Source organism: Nomascus leucogenys, chromosome 3 (genome assembly GCF_006542625.1).
Source record: "Nomascus leucogenys isolate Asia chromosome 3, Asia_NLE_v1, whole genome shotgun sequence".
Taxonomy (NCBI): Eukaryota; Metazoa; Chordata; class Mammalia; order Primates; family Hylobatidae; genus Nomascus; species Nomascus leucogenys.
The window spans coordinates 123,025,038-123,047,897 of NC_044383.1; the positions used below are offsets into that span (position 1 = coordinate 123,025,038).

The window sequence follows — 22,860 nt, forward strand, 5'->3', positions numbered from 1 at the left end:
CAGCTTCTTCCTGGTTTAGTCTTGGGAGGGTGTATGTGTCGAGGAATTTATCCATTTCTTCTAGATTTTCTAGTTTATTTGCATAGAGGTGTTTATAGTATTCTCTGATGGTAGTTTTTATTTCTGTGGGATCAGTGGTGATATCCCCTTTATCATTTTTTATTGCGTCTTCTTTTTCTTCTCCCTTTTCTTCTTTATTAGTCTTGCTAGCGGTCTATCAATTTTGTTGATCTTTTCAAAAAACCAGCTCCTCGATTCATTGATTTTTTGAAGGGTTTTTGTGTCTCTATCTCCTTCAGTTCTGCTCTGATCTTAGTTATTTCTTGCCTTCTGCTAGCTTTTGAATGTGTTTGCTCTTGCTTCTCTCGTTCTTTTAATTGTGATGTTAGGGTGTCAATTTTAGATCTTTCCTTCTTTCTCTTGTGGGCATTTAGTGCTATAAATTTCCCTCTACACACTGCTTTGAATGTGTCCCAGAGATACTGGTATGTTGTGTCTTTGTTCTCATTGGTTTCAAAGAACATCTTTATTTCTGCCTTCATTTCGTTATGTACCCAGTAGTCATTCAGGAGCAGGTTGTTCAGTTTCCATGTAGTTCCGTGGTTTTGAGTGAGTTTCTTAATCCTGAGTTCTAGTTTGATTGCACTGTGGTCCGGGAGACAGTTTGTTATAATTTCTGTTCTTTTACATTTGCTGAGGCGTGCTTTACTTCCAAGTATGTGGTCAGTTTTAGAATAAGTGCTATGTGGTGCTGAGAAGAATGTATATTCTGTTGATCTGGGGTGGAGAGTTCTGTAGATGTCTGTTAGGTCCGCTTGGTGCAGAGCTGAGTTTAATTCCTGGATATCCTTGTTAACTTTCTGTCTCATTGATCTGTCTAATGTTGACAGTGGGGTGTTAAAGTCTCCCATTATTATTGTGTGGGAGTCTAAGTCTCTTTGTAGGTCTCTAAGGACTTGCTTTATGAATCTGGGTGCTCCTGTATTGGGTGCATATATATTTAGGACAGTTAGCTCTTCTTGTTGAATTGATCCCTTTACCATTATGTAATGGCCTTCTTTGTCTCTTCTGATCTTTGTTGGTTTAAAGTCTGTTTTATCAGAGACTAGGATTGCAACCCCTGCTTTTTTTTGTTTTCCATTTGCTTGGTAGATCTTCCTCCATCCCTTTGTTTTGAGCCTTTATGTGTCTCTGCACGTGAAGTGGGTCTCCTGAATACAGCCCACTGATGGGTCTTGACTCTTTATCCAATTTGCCAGTCTGTGTCTTTTAATTGGAGCATTTAGCCCATTTACATTTAAGGTTAATATTGTTATGTGTGAATTTGATCCTGTCATTATGATGTTAGCTGGTTATTTTGCTCATTAGTTGATGCAGTTTCTTCCTAGCCTCGATGGGCTTTACAATTTGGCATGTTTTTGCAGTGGCTGTTACCGATTATTCCTTTCCATGTTTAGGACTTTACTTCATCAACCTCTTAACAAGAGTTAGCTGTGATTCAGATTACTTTTCAATAATTCCAACTCCTAAAGAATAATTCCTAGATTTCTGGCAAGGACAAATTCATGGATGGTAATGTTATAACTGAGATATGATACATGTTTGAAAGAGAAGGTCTTGAGTTTTGTTTTAGAACACTGTTTCAGAACCTGTGAGACACGCATCTGCTTGTCAATGAGCAGGTTGAGCTTGGAGCTGAGAACCCTGGCCTCATGAATAAAAATTGTATCATTGGCTTAGAATTGGTAACTAAAGCCATTGCAGTAAATCAGAGCACCTAGGAAAGACTAAGTCAAAGAAACCTTGGAATAGAGCACAAGTTGGCAAACTACTGCCCTCAGATCAAAACTGATAGTTTTTATAAATAGTTTCATCGGGGTACAGCTATGCCCGTTTATTAACATATTGTTTATGGTTGCTTTCACACTACAGTGGTGGAGTTGAGTAGTTGTGAGAGAGACTGAAAGGTCCTCAAAGCCAAAAATATTTACTGCCTGTGGCCCTTGACAGAAAATGTTTGCTGACCTCTGGCATAAATCCTCAAGGAGAGAGAAAGAAGTGGAAACTCTTTTGTGCAGTTGGCTGTTTAGTAGAGGACAGAAGGCATTAGCTAGAGGAGGAAGTGGTGCTCCTAATAGTGTCTCCTCTTTCAGTTATGCAGCATCCAAAGATAGACAATAGGTAGGATAATTGTTCCTTTCTTGCTAATAAAATATACCAATGCCCTGAGTTGTTGAATTATGTTGATTGGCTTTCTTAGGAAATATAATATCACACACTTTTTCCCCATTATTTCATTATTTTTAATTTTGAAAGTAAAAACTGACCAAACCATCCTAAATTGTGAAAGTACTATTAGGTTGAAAATACTCAGAAATGGAAACCTTCAGGTAAATTATATACAGACAAGTGTATCCATTTAGATTATGCAACTTTCTTTTTACAGGGAGCATGATTGAGGTGAAAGATTATGTAATTTTTTGAGATCCTAAGAATGAATACTAGTAATGCCTATGTATAGAGGCATAGTTAATTTAAGAAAAAATGTTTTCGTTCTCTGATAAAAATTAATAGCTTTCTTTTCTAGAATGATGAGCAGTACACACTGTCAACTTATAAGGTTATAAACTATTATTTTTTGAATTTTTAAGCTAAGTCATAGCTTTTTTTGTCCATAATCTGAATTAAATCTTTTCTCATATATGAAGTCTTTTGGAATGGGACCAGTAATGTATTTTTTCTTCTTATGTTGCCTTTTCCAAGCCTGAACTCCTTCTTTGGTCTTTTATCCTTCTGTAACATAGTTAACCATAAGTCTGAGTGTGTATTAAGTCAGTGGTAGCAATATTAATATATTTAATTTGAACCAATTAACGCTTTCATTTACATATATAACTTGAGTTAATCATCTTTTATGTTTTTATTATTATTACTGAGTCAGAGTCTAGCTCTGTCACCCAGGCTGGAGTGCAGTGGTACAATCTCGGCTCACTGCACCCTCCGCCTCCCGAGTTCAAGCAATTCTCCTGCCTCAGCCTTCTGAGTACAGGCATGCGCCATCACACCCAGCTAATTTTTGTATTTTTAGTAGAGACGGGGTTTCACCATGTTGGCCAGGCTGGTCTCGAACTCCTGACCTCAGGTGATCGACCTGCCTTGGCCTCCCAAAGTGTTGGGATTACAGGTGTGAGCTACTGCGCCTGGCCAGTGTTTTTAATTTAGTATAAATGGTAATGAGTTTTGCGCTTATAGTGAATCGGATCTGTAAGTTGACCACAGTTCAGTTTACTGGTTTATAATTTTACCACTTTGTAATTTTACCGTTGGTGAAAGATTCTGCCACAGAGAGTATTAGTCCAAGTCAAATTAAAGTTCTTGTAAGGATGTGAATTAGATTGACATTAGCATTATTTTCTTAGGGGAGGGATGCCTTTTGGCCTTATATCCTACAGTTTCAAAGGAGTCATTTCAAACTCTAGATTGAATTAGTGGTGTAGAATAGATCCACCTCAAAAATGAACTGAGGCCAGGCACGGTGGCTCACATCTGTAATCCCAGCACTTTGGGAGGCTGAGGCAGATGGATCACTTGAGAACAGGAGTTTGAGACCAGCCTGGCTAACCAACATGGTGAAACCTGTCTCTACAAAAATACAAAAATTAGCCGGGCATGGTGGCACACACCTGTAATCGCAGCTACTTGGGAGGCTGAGGCAGGAGAATCACTTGAACACGGGAAGTGGAGATTGCAGTGACCTAAGGACTGAAGCATGCTTCTCTTCTAGTGAAACAGTGAAGACTTATCTGCTGGGAGCTCTAATTGGCAACATACATAGTAAACTAAAATTAATAATGAGAATATAATTTTGTATAGTTGGAAAAGTATTAGTAAATACAATTCCTTGAACAATTGATAGGTCTTAAAAAAATTCCTTACCTTTCTATTTTATGTAATCTTGTTGATGTTTGTTATTATTCAAGGTTCTTTTCTTTTTCTTTTTTTTTTTTGAGACGGAGTCTCTGTCCCCCAGGTTGGAGTGCAATGGTGCAATCTCAGCTCACTGCAACTTCCGCCTCCCACCTTCAAGCGATTCTCCTGCCTCATCCTCCTGAGTAGCTGGGATTACAGGCACGTGCCACTATGTCTGGCTAATTTTTGTACTTTTAGTAGAGCCGGGCTTTTGCCTTGTTGGCCAGGCTGGTCTCGAACTCCTGACCTCAGGTGATCCACCCGCCTTGGCCTCCCAAAGTGCTAGGATTATAGGGTCGAGCCACCGTGCCTGGCCTATTTAAGGTTCTAAATTTGCCTTGATTTGGGCATTTTTTGTTTGTTTGTTTTCAGTTTGTTTTGTCTGACAGGATACATGACCATGACAAACACCCAGTTTGCCTGAGTTTTAAAAAGGATATGTTGTTTGCCCCACTGGAATGACCGGTAAAGACATACATCCAGTTGGCAAAGTGGAAAGAGGGTGTTGATTTGTTTTTAATCATTGTTCTCTTTATGTGTATGACCAAATATAAATCTGATAGTGACAAAATCACAAACTAATACAGCTGCATTTTTTAGATGTCAGTCAGAATTGTGTGTATTAGCCCTTCATTTGAGCTGAGTCACACACACCTCTTCTTTTTACATTGGTCTTTGTGTAGCATGGAATACATAGCATTGACTGTGTATAGTGTTGTAGAATATGCACTGTATGAGACTGAATAACAGAAGATGAATTGTTTGTAGAGCGTTACTATAATCACAACACTTCACTTTTCAAACTATCTGTATAGTGTAAGTGGGTAGTAGAAAAGTGATCTTTTATCAACAGAATGACTGTTTGCTTCTGTAGAAGACCCCTGTTTCATTACATTACCTTCATATGTTGTGTTAGAAATTAATATAAATCTTGGTCATATCAGCCAGGACTTCTTTGGTTGAAAGTAAAAAAAAAAAAAAAAATTCTGACCCAAAGTGCTTTAAGGAAGAAGATAACTTACTTGCTCACATAAGTGAAAAGTTCAGAATTAAATCTGGCTTTATAGGCATGGTTGGATGTAGGGCCCTGTCTTCTGTTGTGTTGGTTTCAGAATCAGGGTATCAGGCGCCACATGATGGCAAGATGGTAGTAGCTGCAACCCCTACATCCTTTCTGATTTCTGTCCAGTAGGAAAAAGTGAAAGATTCCTTCTCAGACATCCAGACTGTTTCATTTTCTGTCATGGGCTCTGATGGGTTCTCGTGGATGTTCCTGAACTAATCACTGTGTGTGGGTGAGGGGGATATAATATTTTGATTGGCTTAGGCTTGGTTAGTCCCTGCAGTTGGGAATGGAAAATGAGAGAGGGTGTTATCCAAACAATGTGGATTGAGGATGGAAAGAGTGAATCCAGATTAGGTGAAAGTAGGTGGACGGAGTCTAAGGGGCCAGTATTCACGAAATTGGCGGCACATCTAAGGCTTCAGATAAATCAGAGGGGATTTGATGAAAATCAAGTACTGGACCTGTAAGTTCTAAAATATGTTCTTCAAAAACTTTCCTTGTGAAGTGGATACAGTAAAGCTGTTTTCTGCCAATTTTTATGACTTGGGGAACTCATCGGAGATTGATTTTTCAAACATTTGCCGTTTTCCTGAAATAATCCTTTGTGGTGATTTACAAATATTAGTCTACTTAGTACTTTTTGAAAGATTCAAAGTTCTTCTTCCACTCTGCAAAAATATTGGAAGGAGTTGGGGTATAGTAAACAGTCAAGGCAAGTTACAAAACTCTCACTGTGCCTTAGCCATTTCAGAGACAAGAACATTTACTTACTGAGCTGTGTACCATGTGTTTGTAAGCAAATGCAGTGCTTAGATCTTCTTTGCTTCTCTTGTTTTCATACATTTCCTATAACACTTGTGTATTCTTTTACATAGCCGAATGCCTTACATAGCCAAACGCGAAAATATTTTTGATTGTTGTTATATAAGATATGGGAGTAACCATCTTATTCAAATTTTTAAAACATATCTGAGTTCATTTTGATTGTTGAGAATGACGCTGCCAGTGAGTCAGTCAGATATTTATTGAATGTCCATCATTTACTGGAGATTCAGTGAGGAAGACAACAGATGGAGTTCCTGCCCTCCTAGAGCATATAGTCCAGTAAGAAAGAGGAATGCTAAGACAAAATCTAGAAGCAGCTAGTGATGAAGACTGAAGTTCTTTAAGGAGAGGTAATATAGCACAGTGGTCAGGAACAAGGATTCTGGAGCTGGACTGCTTCAGATCAAGTTCTACTTTCCTGCTGTTAGGGGACTTTCTTTGGTCATGCCATTTGACCTCTGTCTCCTCATTCCTCATTTCTAAAATCCGAGTGATAATGGTATCCACATCACGGAGTTCTGAGGAGGATTAAGTGGATAATGTGCATAAAGGGCTTAGTTAGAACAGTGACTGGCAGAGTAAAAGCTCTGTGAGCATTACCTCTTTTTTTTTTTTTTTTTTTTGAGACAGGGTCTGGCTCTGTTGCCCGGGCTGGAATGCAGTGGTGCCATCTTAGCTCACTGAAACCTCTGCCTCGCAGGCTCAAACAATCCTCACACCTCAGCCTACTAGCTAGGACCACAGGCGTGCGCCACCACCCAGCTAATTTTTGTATTTTTGGTAGAGACAGGGTTTCACCGTGTTGCCTAGGCTGGTCTAGAACTCCTGGGCTCGAGCAATCCTCCCACCTCAGCCTCCCAAAGTGCTGGGATTACAGGCATGAGCCACTGCACCCGACCTTAAGTGTTACCTGTTATTATTAACACGTGTGCCCAGAATTCTGTGGAAATGTATAAATGGATTCCTGAGCTTGTCAGGGTTGGCTGGTCAGGTCACTTCCCTGAAGAAATAGTCTAAGCTGCTGCCTTATGAACAAGTAAGAGGAAATGGGAAGTGGGAGGCAAAAGTTGGAATGTGGAGAGAACAGAGCATATTTGAGGACCATCGGAATGGCCTTTGCAGTGTATATGTGCTGTTAACAGTGGACAGTTAGTGCTTATCTAAGAGCTAAAACTCAGAGCTCTAGAGTAATTTGCTCTAGGTAGACTCTGGAATGCATGGTTGTATAGTAACATACTAGTCCAGTGATTCTAGAATCTGGCTAATCATCAGAACCATTAGGAGAGCATTAAAAAACAGCAGCAGAATTGTGGGCTTCATCTTAAGTCTTGCTGAATAAAAAGGCAGAATACCCCTGGGAGATATATTTTTAAATCCCAGCTGAATCTAGTGAGCAGCCCAATTTGGGAAGCACTGTATTAGTCTATGGAATAGCTCTGTTTGAGATGCCAAATTGACAGCTTAGTTCTATTTGAGGTAATGGGAATTGCATGTCTGTTTTCAAAGGAATATACTCAACTCTTTTTAAAAATATCTACAGAATGGTTTCAGTGCCGAATTCAGATAATTGGTTGCTTTAGTTGGAGAACTGCTTAGTTTTTTCTGTTTTGCTAGTGAGTTTATCTTTATTAATTCTCTTGCTTTGTCTTCTTGCTTGCAGATGAGTGCTTGTTATAAAACATAACATAATCTTTGCATAAAATAATCCCAACTGCAAAGTTTGTAGTGTGGAACCCATAGTTGTAAAATACTTGTTTTTCATAGTGGAAGCTTATGTGATAGGCAGTCAAGATGTATTTTTATGTCTAATCCTGTTGCACACATATAGTTAAGTGTATCTTTCAACAGATTACAACAATTTATATTTTAAGAACGTAGCATTTAGTTTGCTCCGAGAATTTAGTCACCTTCAAAGTTGTATAGTTTTGCAAATCTAGCATCAAATTAGTTATCATTAGCTAAGCTAAGACAGGCCAAAATGGGGGAAGTTTTTAGAGAACTACCAATAGATCTAGATTTACCTTCCATAGCAGAGTTGCCTAAAGACATTGCATTTTGCCTAATTCATGATAGTTGTCTTAGTACAGAAATCATATTTCTAAATTATATGAGATAGAAGGGAAGAATATTTGAGCTCTTTTTATGAAGAGGATTAATATGAAGTAAATTATCTTTGGAATCATGAAAACTAAATTATTGCTGTCACAGACTCCATCTAGTTGCGTAAGTCATAACCATGCCTGAATGTGTGGGATCCAGTAGTTAAAGCAAACCTCATTCTACTGTAAGAAAAAGTCATATTACATCCAAGAGGCACAAGGCGTTTCGGTTAAGTTATATTATATTGGCCCCAAAGTCCCCTTTTGCTACTCAGTTCACGTCCCAGTTTTAGATTTTATGTTTACACTCATTCTCCTTATGCAACTTCCTCGTACCTGCTGCAATTTGAAATTAGACATAGTAACAGCCAGCACTTCCTCGCCCATATTGTACATTTAAATTCACTGGTTCTGGCCAGGCACAGGGCTCACATCTGTAATCCCAGCACTTTGGGAGGCCAAGGTGAGCGGATCACTTGAGGTCAGGAGTTTGAGACCAGCCTGACCAACATGGTGAGACCCCATCTCTACTAAAAACTCAAAAAAATTAGCCAGGCGTGATGGCAGGTGCCTGTAATCCCAGCTACTGGGAGGCTGAGGCAGGAGAATTGCTTGAACCCTGGAGGCAGAGGTTGCAGTGAGCCACTATACTCCAGCCTGGGTGACAGAGTTAGACTCTGTCTCAGAAAAAAAAAAAAGAAAAAAAATTCATTGGTTCTGTCAGTGGCAGGTCTGCAATTGATAAGAGAAGCTGGCAATTCAGGTGAGTCTATGGCACCATCACAGGGCCCTGATAAATGTCTGCCTGTCAATGAAAGGCCAGTTGTCTAGAAAATTCAATTGAAAAAACAACATAAATACAGATGTCCTGGCAGCTGAAAGAGCTGAATGAGTCATTGTACCATTTGGTCATTAGGTCTGTTTCCTACCTGGAAAACAAAATGGGAAGGACAAAGTGCCAAATGGTTACATCAGGAGTTGCTGTCAAGGAAGTGGAATTCTCAGCTCCTGCCCAGCAGTCTTCACATTTTTGTGCCCATTAAATTAACTGCAAGAGGGGACAGCTCAAGCCATGGCTTTTTTTTTTTTTTTTTTTTTAATATTGCGTGAAAGTGGTGGTGTGAATTGAACAATGAGAACACATGGACACAGGAAGGAGAACATCAGACACCAGGGCCTGTTGTGGGGTGGGGGAAGGGGGGAGGGATAGTATTAGGAGATATACCTAATGTTAAATGATGAGTTAATGGGTGCAGCACACCAGCATGGCACATGTATACATACGTAACAAACCTGCACGTTGTGCACATGTACCCTAAAACTTAAAGTATAATAAAAAAAAAAGAAAGAAAGTGGTGATGTGGAACAAAACCTCCCAACCTTTGTTATTGTGTTTTTTAATCTTTTATTGAAGTATAATACACATATTGAACAGTGCATAATCTTAATATACAATTTGGTGAATTCTCACAATGTACACATCCTTGTAACTGCCACCCAGGTGAAGAAACAGAACGTTCCCAGAGGGCCTCCTCCCATCCTTATAGTCACTTCTCACCACCCCCCACCCCAGGTGACCACCGTGTGGCCTTCCAATAGCATGGATTAATGTTGCCCATTTTCATACCTTTGTTACTGGCTTTTTTCATTATGTCTTGTGAGACTCATCCATGTTATTGCTACAATAACGGTTCTTAATCTCCTAGTCTGCATTCATTGTAATGTTTTGGTACTTTTTAATTTTTTAATTTTTATTTTTTGAGACAGAGTCTGGCTCTATCACCCAGGCTGGAGTGCAGCGGCACAATGTTGGCTCATTGCAGTCTCTGCTTCCTAGGCTCAAGCAGTCCTCCCACCTCAGCCTCCTGAGTAGCTGGGACTATAGGTGCATGCTACCAAGCCCGACTAATTTTTGTATTTTCTGTAGAGACAGGATTTCATGGTTGCCCAGGCTGGTCTGGAACTCTTAAACTCAAATGACCTGCCTGCCTTGACCTTCCAAAGTGCTAGGATTACAAATGTGAGCCACCATGCCTGGCCTGTTCTGGTACTTTAAGTCAATTTACATACTCATATGTTATTAGGGTGAACCCAAGCTCATTGATCTTGAGACAATGCTATAGCTATAGCAGAATTTATACTTTTAACCTAGTATAATATAGATATAAATTCCTGAAAGTTAGTATATATTATTTAGGCATTTTGTATGTTTTAATGGAAGCTTTGTGCTTAATCAAATGGTTTTCTTTGGAGCTAGTTTCAGGAGACTGAAGCTTCAGGAGAATACCCTTCGCTCCCTTATGATAATGAGTGATTTCCTTTGCCTACAAGTGATAGAACTGGGACTATGTTAGATCTTTGTGAAATTTGTTAAAAAGCATACTCCAGAAAGGGAAGGGCTGTTTGAAAGGCCCCAGGACACGTTCTGTTTCTCATCTGGACTTTTCTCTACTTGTTGACTTGACTCTGTGGACTGGCTTTCTCCACACAGTGAGACACATGGCCACTAGTGGCTCCTGAGATTTATATATATATATAAATAAATATATATAAATTCACTATGTGTATATATATATATATATATATACACAGTATATAATGCAGTGTGACATCCACATCACCCTGCATTATACACTGAAGGCTGGAGAAGGTCACGAGAGATCATTTCATCAAAGATATATATATATATGTTTTCTGTATCTATAATATATATATATGTAGTTTTTTTTTTTTTTTTGAGACAGAATCTCACTCCATTGCCCAGGCTGGAGTTCAGGGGTGTAATCTCAGCTCACTGCAACCTCCATTCTGGGATTCAAGTAATTTTTATGCCCCAGCGTCTTGAGTAGCTGGGATTACAGGCGTGCGCCACCATGCCTGGCTTGAGTAGCTGGGATTACAGGTGTGTGCCACCATGCCTGGCTAAAATAAAAAAAATTATTTTGTGTTTTTAGTAGAGACAGGGTTTTGCCATGTTGGCCAGGCTGGGTCACAAACGCCTGGCCTCAGGTGACCCACCTGCTTTAGCCTCCCAAAGTGCTGGAATGACAGGCATGAGCCACTGTGCCTGGCCATATTTTTACATTTTTGAGACAGGGTCTTGTTCTGTCACCCAGGGTGGAGTGCAGTGGTGCGATCATGGCTCACTGCAGCCTCGACCTCCCGGACTCAAGCAGTTCTCCTACCTCAACCTCTGGAGTAGCTGAGACTACAGGTGTGTGCCACCGTGCCTGGCTAATTTTTAAATTTTTTGTAGAGGTGGAATCTCACTATGTTGCTCAGGCTGATCTCAAGCCCCTGGGCTCAAGCGATCCTCCTGCCTTAGCCCCTTAAAGTGCTGGGATTACAGGTGTAAGCCATCATGCCCGGCCTCCTGAATTTTATAAGTTGTAAATGCTACCATAAGAGAAGGACAGACATTATTTTTTCAGTTATAGTTCAGAAAAATCCCAAGTACCTACCTTTGACCTTTCAGCTGTAGTCAAAGCAGGGAATGAGGTCCTGTGGTTGGTCTTGCCTGGACCTGCCTTTGGTCAGTCAATTGTGTTGAGGTGTAAGTCTTTTTTTTTTTTTTTTTGAGACGGACTCTTGCTCTGTCCCCCAGGCTGGAGTACAGTGGCGCGATCTCGGCTCACTGCAAGCTCCGCCTCTCGGGTTCACGCCATTCTCCTGCCTCAGCCTCCCGAGTAGCTGGGACTACAGGCGCCCGCCAACACGCCTGGCTAATTTTTTGTATTTTTAGTAGAGACGGGGTTTCACCGTGTTAGCCAGGATGGTCTCGATCTCCTGACCTCGTGATCCGCCCGCCTCGGCCTCCCAAAGTGCTGGGATTACAGGCTTGAGCCACTGCGCCCGGCCGAGGTGTAAGTCTTTATAGAATCACTTGGTGAGAAAAGGACATGCTGTTCCTAGAAAAAGGGTATTTCTGGGCAGGCCAAACACTAGACATCCATGTCACCCTGCATTATACACTGAAGGCTGGAGAAAGTCATGAGAGATCATTTCATCAAAGCTATTTGGCATTCTAGAAGCAGATTCTACTGACTGGTGGCTAGACCACAGATAGTGATTATAATGAGGGCCCTTGGAGTTATTTGAAGCTCTAACCTGTACCAATTCTGAACAATTTCCTTTTGGTACTTTCAAACTCATCATTCATTTTTCACAATGAGATATGTTGTCACTAGTGGGTCCTGAATTTTATAACTTGTCAATTCTGCCATAGAAGAGGGACTGACATTATTTTTCAGGTATAGTTCAGAAAAATCCCAAGTACTCCCATTTGGCCTGTCAGCTGTGGTCTGAGCAAGGAATGAGGTGCTATGGACGGAGGTACCATCCTTAGCTAGGTCCAAAAATGTTTGTTACTCTCATCTATCAAAGTGGTTTTCAACCTTTTTTTAATGTAGCAGGACAGTATTTTTAAATCAAAAAAGGAAAAAAAAATCCTACATACAAAGCAGTAGTAGTACATATTTATGGATCCATAAAAATGTAATAAAAGTATTACCAAAATGCAAACTAAAGGGCTGCGGACCAAATTCATGACTGTTGTGGCGTCTGGGCAGGGAGGATGGGAAGTGGTATTGAAAATATAATAGAGATTTTTCTCCAATTTATAGAAAAAATAATGCAGGGCTGGACGCAGTGGCTCACACCTGTAATCCCAGCACTTTGGGAGGCTGAGGCAGGTGGATTGCTTGAGCTCAGGAGCTGGAGACCAGCCTGAACAACATGGCAAAACCCCATCTCTGCCAAAAATAGAAAAATTAGCAGGGCATGGTGGTGTGCGCTTGTAGTCCCAGCTACTTGGGAGGCTGAGGTGGGAGGATTGCTTGAGTCTGGGAGGTGGAGGTTGCAGTGAGCTGAGATCACATCACTGCACTCCAGCCTGGAAATTAAAAGAATTAAAATAATTCCTCCAGAATTAGCCAACATTGATTGTATGGCATTTGTCCTCCAGCAACACAAGGAGGCAGCAGTGTAGTGTTGTTGTAAAGCTGTGAAGTGTGCATGCTGGAGACCCAGACTCCTTGGGTTCTGGTTCCAGGTCCTGGTTCTGTTGCTTACTATCCTGGGTGAGTTATTTCATCTCTATATGCTGCATTTGTATAGTACTATATTCCTCATTTGTATAGTACTATACAATTACTTTTTATATCTCCAAATTCCTACTTTATGTAGTTGTGATGTTTTTAGAAAAAACATGTATAAAATGCTTAGAACAGTATGTGGCACATTGGAAGCACTCAATAAATATTAACTGTTATTCATGTTGTTATTATTGAGGGGACAGAAATAACTTCTAATCATGGGTATTTTTTCTCATTAAAAAAAAAAACACATATTGAGAGCTTACTGCATATCTGGCACCATATTCATGCTACTACCTTGTCTCATTTCAGCCTTACAAGGCAGTTATTTTATTGTAGGTAGGAAACTGAAGATCAGCGAAGTAACTTGATTAAGCATCAGTGACCACCAAATGATTGAGCTGGATTAGAACCAAGCTCAGGAACTCCAAAGGCCCTGTTCTTAACCTCTGCATTTCATTACTGCCAACACATTTCTTATCTTTCTTCAGCAACTTCCAAAGAAGCCAGGAAAAAATTGCCTAGGATAGCTAAATTTAGCTTAACAATATATGATTTAAAATTGGGAATATAGGAAAATATGTAGATAAGTAATAGATACTTTAAAAATTTAGCATTTTTATATACTGTATTTGGCAGTTCCTACTATGTGTTAGAGACCATGCCAGGTGCTTTACAGAAATGTGATGAAATTCTTAGACAGCACTGCATGTTGGGCATTCTGTGTCTCCTTTAGAATGAATCAGTCTCAGAGATATTACATATCCTATGCAGGGTATGTATCCTATAATCACAAAATGGCATTCAAGACCCCACCTGCTATCATGCCAGAAACTACATGCTTTTCATTACATGGAACTGGTTTTCTCCCATCATCAGTTGTTTATATTTTACTTTTGAGATAGGTATATGTATTCTGGATTTTATTCATCTTGTCATCTTTTATTTCCTCATAGTTTAGAAAAACTGGAGGCAAACAACATGGAAAACATTTAATTGGGTGTCTGTGCAATTAAGTAATGCAAACTGTTTTTGTAATAATGCAAAGTGTAATCTTTCAATGTTTTTAGCTTGTTGGCCAGGCATGGTGGCTCACACCTGTAATCCCAGTACTTTGGGAGGCTGAGGCGGGAAGATTGCCTGAGGTCAGAAATTCGAGACTAGCCTGGCCAATATGGTGAAACCCCGTCTCTCTCACTCTTTTTTTTTTTTTTTTTTTTTTTGAGATAGAATTTCACTCTTGTTGTCTGGGTTGGAGTGCACTGGGACAATCTCGGCTCACTACAACCTCTGCCTCCCAGGTTCAAGTGATTCTTCTGCCTTAGCTTCCCCAGTAGCTGGGATTACAGGTGCCCGCCACTACCATGCCCAACTAATTTTTTGTTTAGTAGAGACAGGGTTTCATCATGTTGGCCAGGCTGGTCTCAGACTCCTGACCACAGGTGATCTACCCACCTTGGCTTCCTGAAGGGTAGGGATTACTGGCGTGAGCCACCACGCCTGGCCAAAACTCCATCTCTACTAAAAATACAAAAAATAGCTGGGCGTGGTAGCACACATCTGTAATCCCAGCTACTTGGGGGGCTGAGGCATGAGAATTGCTTGAACCCAGGAGGTGGAAGTTGCAATGAGCTGAGACCGTGCCTCCGCACTCCAGCCTGGGCAATAGAGCAAGACTCTGTCTCAAAAAAATATCAAAATCAATAAATAGGCCGGGCGCTGTGGCTCATGCCTGTAATCCCAGCACTTTGGGAGGCTGAGGCGGGTGGATCACGAGGTCAGGCGATCGAGATCATCCTGGCCAACATGGCGAAACCCCATCTCTACTAAAAATACAAAAATTAGCTGGGCGTGGTGGTGCACACCTGTAGTCCTGGCTACTTGGGAGGCTGAGGCAGGAGAATCACTTGAACCTGGGAGGCGGAGATTACAGTAAGCCGATATCGCGCCACTGCACTCCAGCCTGGCGACAGAGTGAGACTCTGTCTCAAAATAAATAAATAAATAAATACATAAAAATAAATAAATAAATTTTTTTAGCTTTTTTTTGAGGAGAAAAATACGCTTATAGCTGGCCCATTAAAATATAGTATACTTGACAATGAAAAGTAAAAAATTCTCCATTTTGGCTTGGTAGACTTTGCCCACCTTTAGCAGTAAAATTGTTACTCTATTGTTGGTTTCTAGTACAATACACTGGTACAGAGTGATCACTTTATTTCCTAACACGAGAATTTTCAGGGCCTTTCCTGCCTCGAACACATACCAGGTGTGTGTTTAGTCAATACTGTGTTTATCTCAGTGTGAGATTCAAATTTTCCTCCTAATAGCATTATCACGGTGCAATGTCACTTTTTGTATTCCTTCATTTGAATAGTTCCTATACATTATTATGGTTTAAAAAATAAGTCTAAAGGTGGCAATATCCTAACACTGAAAGCAGTGTATTTTTACTTGACTTATTATTATGAACACATTGTATCACTGCACATTCAAGTGGTGTGATGGGAAATGATCAAGTCTTCCTTTTTCCTAGGTGATCAGACTCTGAGAATATGGGATGTGAAGGCAGCAGGAGTCAGAATCGTGATTCCCGCACATCAGGCAGAAATCTTGAGTTGTGACTGGTGTAAATACAATGAGGTATAGTGTATGGCTCTATCCTAAGCTGCTGTCCTTCCTAATGTTAAAATGTTCTGAATTTTATTTATCTTTGTTTATGTGGACTTTGGTGGTGTTCCTGGACCATTAAGTTAAATTCTGTCCCTTTCCTTTCTAATTAATGATTGTGACTGACCTGCATTAGCATTAATTGGATTTAAGTGCTTATAAAACGGGCAAAATAAGAAACAGAAATTCTCAAAGTTCAACAGTGCAGCCTTACTTGTTTGTTTTGGGAAGCTGCCTTTCCAATTTATGTAATTTTTTTCTTTATTGCTCTTAACCCTGCAATTTTGTATCATCTTTTGCTTTTATTTCTTTTTCACTTTGCTAGTCAGGCTGTTGAACTATTTGTAGTTTGATTTTTAATTTGACAGTCCATCAGTTTTTAAATTTTTCTGTTTCATCTTCCTTTTTAAGCCTAACCAGTTTTCATGCCGCTGTAAGATAAGTGTCCATGTGCAACCTTTTTAAAGCTTCAGTTAACCACGTGAGCATATGAATCAGAGATAGAAATGGATTAAATATGTGTTAATATACTACAGTCATGCACTGCATAACAACATTTCAGCCAGTGACAGATTGCATATGTGACAGGTCCCATAAGATATAATGGAGCTGAAAAATTCCTATTGACCCCGAAGACCTTCCAGCAGGACAAGATGTGGAGGTAGAAGACAGTGATATTGGTAATCCTGACTCAGTGTAGTCCTAAACTAATATGTATCTCAGTTTTTAAAAAAGAGTTTAAAAAGTAAAAAAAAAAAAAAAAAAAAATTAAATAGAAAAAAGCTTATAAAATAGGGATATAAAGAAAGAATTTTTTTTTTGTAAAGGTCTACAATGTGTGTGTGTTTTAAGTTTTGTTATTATGAAGAGTCAAAAAGTAAAAAAAGCCAGGCGTGGTGGCAGGCGCCTGTAGTCCCAGCTACCCGGAAGGCTGAGGCAGGGGAATCACTTGAACTGGGAGGCAGAGGATGCAGTGAGCCAAGATCACGCCACTGCACTCCAGCCTGGCGACAGAGCAAGACTCCATCTCAAAACAACAACAACAAAATTAAAAAAAATTAGAAAGTTTATGAAGCAAAAAATTACAGTAAGCTAAGGTTAATTTATTATTGAAGAAAGGAAATAAAAAAATGAATTTAGTGTACAGTAATGTTCTAGGCCTTTCCATTCACTCACTACTCACTCACTCACTGACTCACCCAGAGTAATTTCCAGTTTTGTAAGCTCCATTCATGGTAAGTACCCTACTACCATTTTTTATCTTCCATACTGTATTTTTACTATACCTTTTCTATGTTTAGATACAGAAATCCTTACCATTGTATTACTGTAGCCTACAGTATTCAATACAGTAACATGCTGGACAGGCTTGTAGCCTGGGAGCAATAGGCTGTTTCATCTAGCCTGGGTGTGTAGTAGGCTGTACCACCTAGGTTTGTGTAAGTAGACTGTGATGTTCACGCAAAGATGAAATTGCCTAATGCCACATTTCTGAGAGCATATCCCCATCATTAAGTGATGCATGACTGTATTTATGTCCCTGAAGTGGTCTGTTGACTGTGACAAATAGGTAAAATGTATGCTTTGTTTTTTTTCCAGTTTTAAATTAATTAAAGTTAAAAGAACATTGTATTGGCAGAGTTCTTTAAATAAAAATAAGTAAAATAAGTTAAACTACAGTACATATGCAATGATATTACTCAATCTAAACATTTCAGTGCTGATGACTACAGTTTCAAACTCATAATTGAATGTTTCATATTAGAAATTTAATTATGGCCTGTAAGATGTTTGGGAATTCTAAAGAAAGATGCTAATAGACATTTAAGAGTGGTTTACAAAAATTATTTTCTAATAACTGAAACTTTTCTTCAAATTAGCTTAAACTAAAGCCCAACATAGTCAGACAATGTTAGGTTGGTCCAAAAGTAGTTGCAGTTTTTGCCGTTACTTTCAATGGCAAAAACTGCAACTACTTTTGCACCAACTTAAATCCGTTGCTGTTCTCGGTTATGTGGGGTGGACTGAGTGTGGACCCAGCACTTGGCCTATTCAGCCAGGACCTCTGGGTTCACTTGGGGCTCTAGATAGAATTTGTAAAGCCGGAATAGATAAGAGACTCACCACTATTTGATTACATTCTTGGATATGGTTAGATATTGTATTAAGAATCTTGGTCCAAGAGAGTTGGAAACAATGATTAATTTAGATTTAGAGAACATGGAAAAATTTAATTCATAGCCTTTGCTTTTTCAGATGTGCCTAAATGAACAGACCTCTTGCCTTTTAATGCCTGGAAAAACCTCAGAGTATGTTGAAACCCTTTTTGTTTGTTTGTATTTTAGAGACGAGGTCTCACTGTTACCCAGGCCGGTCTCAAACTCCTGGGCTCAAGTGATCCACCGGCCGTGGCCTCCCAAAGTGCTGGGATTACAGGAGTGAACCACTGCACCCAGCCTTGAAAACCTTTTTTAAGTTTTTATTTATTTATTTTTTGAGACAGGGACTTGCTCTGTCATCCAGGCTGATTTACAGTGGAGTGATCATAGCACACTGCAGCCTCTGACTCTTGGGCTCACACAATCCTCCTGCCTCACTCAGCCTCTCAAGTAGCTAAAATTACAGGTGTGTGTTACCACACCTGGCTAATTTTTTAGTTTTTTGGGTAGACGGGGTCTTGCTTTATTGCCCATGCTGGTCTCAAGTTCCTGGCCTCAAGTGATCCTCCCACCTTTGCCTCCCAAGGTGCTGGGATTCCAGGGAAAATCTTTTGAAGAGAAAGCTGGGTTCATTTGTCAGATAAACTTTTAATCCCCTATGTACTTACTGCCACTTCTAAAGGTGAATTAGAAAATGCACAATGCTATTTGGAACTATGCCTTTTCCAGCTGTGTGTAGTGTTCCATCGTGTACATAAAGCATATTGAGCTCTTTTTCTCACAAGTCATATTAGTTTTTTGCTATTAATGTCTATGTTGATTCCTATCTATACTTGTTATACAACTTCTCAAAAATGACTCCTGGGTTCATGTTAAATAATTATCAGAAAGTAGATGTTGTTTCTAGTAGGAAAGCCTGTATACTGTTTATTTGCAAAGATGTCACAGTTTATGTTTCTCTGAATTGTTTTTAGAATTTGCTGGTGACAGGGGCGGTTGACTGTAGTTTGAGAGGCTGGGACTTAAGGAATGTACGGCAACCAGTGTTTGAACTTCTTGGTCATACCTATGCCATTAGAAGGGTGAAAGTAAGTTTTTATCTTTTCTTTTATATGTAGAATAAAATTATATAAATATAATCAATGAAGCATATATTAAAAAGTATTCTGGGTTTAGGGATTGGAGTTACTAATTCTTTTTTATATGTGTTTTTGTTACCCAATTAATTAATAGTGAAAGCTAAAATTAGATAAAAATATTTGAATAATTATTGAATGAATTTGGGCAATGTAGACATTCAATACTTAAGGTTAAATAAGGATCTTTTTCTCATTCTTTCACCCCCAATCTGTTATTTCCTTTAACATTATTTTTTTAACTATAGTAATTCACTTTTAGTATTATCTTCTTTATAAGTTTCTAATTAGTGAGAGTCTCTTTGTTGAAACAGGTATAAAGAGATGGTTAATTCTTTTTTCTAACATGATAACATACATGACCATTCACAGATGTCTGGGATATAGAAAGTTTTCTACTCTGTGAACAGCAGAGGATGAGGTAAATTTTTAATGATGGTCCCAGTAAATTTATCTGGGTTATAAGATGACTTAGGTTAGTTTCTTGGCTTTCATTTAGGCAGGTTCTGCTAAATGACTGTGGAAAGCATCTTATTAACTGACATCTCCTGATTTCATCCTTTTTTTTTTTTTTTTTTTTTTTTACGTTAAGGGCAAAAAAGTACCTTATTGATGATTTTGATAAGATAATTACATTATCCCTACTATTTTAAAAATTCTAAATTTTTTTTCTTTTTTTTGAGATGGAGTCTTGCCCTGTCACCCAGGCACGATCTTGGCTCACTGCAACCTCTGCCTCCTGGGTTCAAGCAGTTCTCCTGCCTCAGCCTCCTAAGTAGCTGGGACTACAGGTGTGCGCCACCATACCCAGCTAATTTTTTTCTATTTTTAGTGGAGATGTGGTTTCACAGTGTTGGCCAGGCTGGTCTTGAACTCCTGATCTCAAGTGATCCGCCTGCCTTAGCCTTCCAAAGTGCTGGGATTACAGGCTGAGTCACTGTGCCTGGCCAAAAATTCTAAATTTTTAGTTAAGTTAATATTTTAAGTTTCACTGGCTGCAATGCAACATAGGAGACACAGTGTTCTGTTTTATTTTTTAATAAAAATTTATTTTATGTGGACAAGTTTTAGCAGTTGAAAAATATGCTCTATATATATTTCAGAGTGATTCTGAGAATGAAATAAGGTAATGTAGTGAAAGTACTTTGCAAACTAAGCACTGGTCAAATGTAGTTATATATGTATATTTAACTATTAAAGTGCTGGTAAGACAAACACTGAAGAAATATAATTGCAAAGGTCAACTTATTAAGTATATTTTTACTCATCTAGAAGACGTTACTTGTCTGTAAATTTGCTTTTTATCCTTGATATCATTTTCCATTAGCTGTAATATACAAATAACATAAAAATATCTTAAAGATGTTTTTATTTAACATTTAAATGTTTATTTTGATAACTTGTGATTATAGCAATCATATATTTGTAAAATTGGTAAATTATATAATTATATATTTGTACTGTTATATACTTAAATCCCTTATATTTGTAAGAATCATTTTTGTTTGTTACTTTGTTTGCTTTTGTTTTTTTTGAGCCAGAGTCTCTCTCTGTCGCCCGGGCTGGAGTGCAGTGGCATGATCTCGGCTCACTGCAACCTCCACCTTCTGGGTTAAAGCAGTTCACCTGCTTCAGCTTCCCGAGAAGCTGAGATTACAGGCATATGCCACCATGCCCAGCTAATTTTTGTATTTTTAGTAGAGACGGGGTTTCACCATATTGGCCAGGCTGGTGTCGAACTCCTGACCTGAGGTGATCTGCCCTCCTCAGCCTCCCAAAGTCCTGGGGTTACAGGTGTGAGCTGCTGCATCTGACCTGTAAGAATCATTTTTGGATAGCCAATATGAAATTGTATTTAATTTTTCTAGAATAGCAACATTTTGGGAATATTTTATTCTAAATGAGTTCTAAAAAGCTCGAGGGATAATTTTCTTTGGAGAATGTAAAAATATTTTTCCTGAAGATGGATACTTAAAAGGCCAGGAGATTTTTGCCTCAAATTATAGCATATATGCTTTGAAAAAGCATAATTTTAAGTGACAGCTCTGACTCAACTTAAATTTATTATAATATTTATGGAATGATCATAGAAAGCAGTGTTATAATCACAGCTGACTTCAAAAAGGGTTTTTTTTCTTTTTTTTTTGTAGTTTTCACCATTTCATGCTTCTGTGCTGGCCTCTTGCTCATATGATTTTACTGTAAGGTACAGTGGTTTTTAATACAGTTCATTGTGAAATACCAGGTAACATTTGCATCTTTGCAACTTTTATAAAAGACAATATGATTACTCTTACTAACATGAAAATAATCTGAGATGGGTACCTTTAAATATTTACTAGGATTAATATTATATTTTTCCTGTTTTCATGATCTAGTCACATATATGAGTAAATTTTTTCCTTCAAATATTAGCCTGGCTATTCTGTTTAAAAGCCGACTTTTCTAATAGATGTTCCTATGGTAACACTTTCCTGCACTATAGATCACATAGCCAATATATTCTAAATTTAGATTTAGAAATTTGGAAATTTCATTTCTTCAGGTCTAATTATATGAGTCTTAAGGCTAAGATTGCTTAGATGAAAAAACAATGAACATGAGTGTATGATTTTTTGTGAATGTAGATATATTAACGTGTATGTGTATATATGTGCATGTATATCTAGATAAGGGTGTGTGTGGGTGTGTGTCTCTATTTATACATCCAGTTACAGTTCCACACCACACAGGATTTATTTTCCCTTTCCAAATTTGTAACTCTTGACTTCCATTTTATTCACAATATATTTTCTTACGTGTTAAACCCTGTAATGCTTAGAAAGTAGTTGCAGAATTGCAAAGCCATACCTTTGAAAAAAACAATCTTACTAATTAGAGCTCAGCACTTGCTTAGAGTTTTTTTTTGTCTTTAGTTCGAATACTATATTCAGAAGTTACTTAGGTTAATTCTCCTCTTCTCTGTTAGAGTGTGGTTATGTTATTCACTTGAAACATAGTTTGATTCCTTTGTTTCTGTTTGTATTCAATTTTAGGGTTTTCCTCCCATCCTTGTTGATTTTGTCTAGGCAAAACATTGACATGGTTTCAAAAGTTCAGAAAGGTGTCATTTCCCCCTTTCTATTTCCTCGGCCTTTCTGTTTTATTCTGTTCCATAGTCTATAGGTGACTAGTCTTGCTAATATACATAGATGGATATATATTTTCTCATTTCCCCCTTTCTTACACAAAGAGTGGGATACTTTGGGTACATACTCCTTTAAATTTTGCATTTTTCACTAAAATATATCCTGGAAATCATTCTGTATCAAAGAGATTATTCTCATTCTCCATAATACACCATTGTGTGGATGTGCTATAGTTTATTTGGCTACCTTCCTATCTATGGACATTTAGCTTGTTTTCAATGTTTTGTAAATAAACAGTGCCACAGTGAATGATAGCTTTGTGTTACTAGAGAATTAATATCTGGTATTCCTAGAAGTGGGATTGCTGAGTTAAAAGGTAAACATATGTAGTTTTCTTAAATATTACAGAATTCCCATCTGTAAGGAATATGCCAATTTTGATACTCAGCAGCAATGTTTGAGAGTACCTGTTTCTCTGCCATGTAAAGATCATTGATTCATTAGGGTTTTCCAGATGTATGATCTTATCACCTGCAAATAAAGGTGGTTCTACACCTTCATTTCCAATTCTGCTGCCTCTAATTGATTTTTCTTAAAATTCCCTCCACAAATACCACTAATACAGTGCTAGTTTATAGAGAATGTTTGATTCCTGATATGAGTACAAATGCCTTTAGTGTTTCTCTATTAAAAATAAGATTCTGACTTTAATGCA

At 38.5% G+C, this 22,860-nt stretch overlaps 1 protein-coding gene and 1 non-coding gene across 2 annotated transcripts in view; one reads left to right on the forward strand and one right to left on the reverse strand.

Moving 5' to 3' along the window:
* The window catches only part of PEX7 (peroxisomal biogenesis factor 7), a 90,337-nt gene that overhangs the window by 24,812 nt on the left and 42,665 nt on the right, over positions 1 to 22,860 (forward strand). Inside the window, exons 6-8 of the mRNA XM_030809752.1 lie at positions 15,589 to 15,695; positions 18,856 to 18,969; positions 21,168 to 21,223. Of these exons, the coding sequence (XP_030665612.1) occupies positions 15,589 to 15,695; positions 18,856 to 18,969; positions 21,168 to 21,223 (277 nt within the window). The remainder of the gene's footprint in view (positions 1 to 15,588; positions 15,696 to 18,855; positions 18,970 to 21,167; positions 21,224 to 22,860) is intronic.
* On the reverse strand, positions 4,341 to 4,474 carry LOC115834568. The gene has a single exon (XR_004029508.1). It is a non-coding gene; the product is annotated as a small nucleolar RNA SNORA27 (small nucleolar RNA).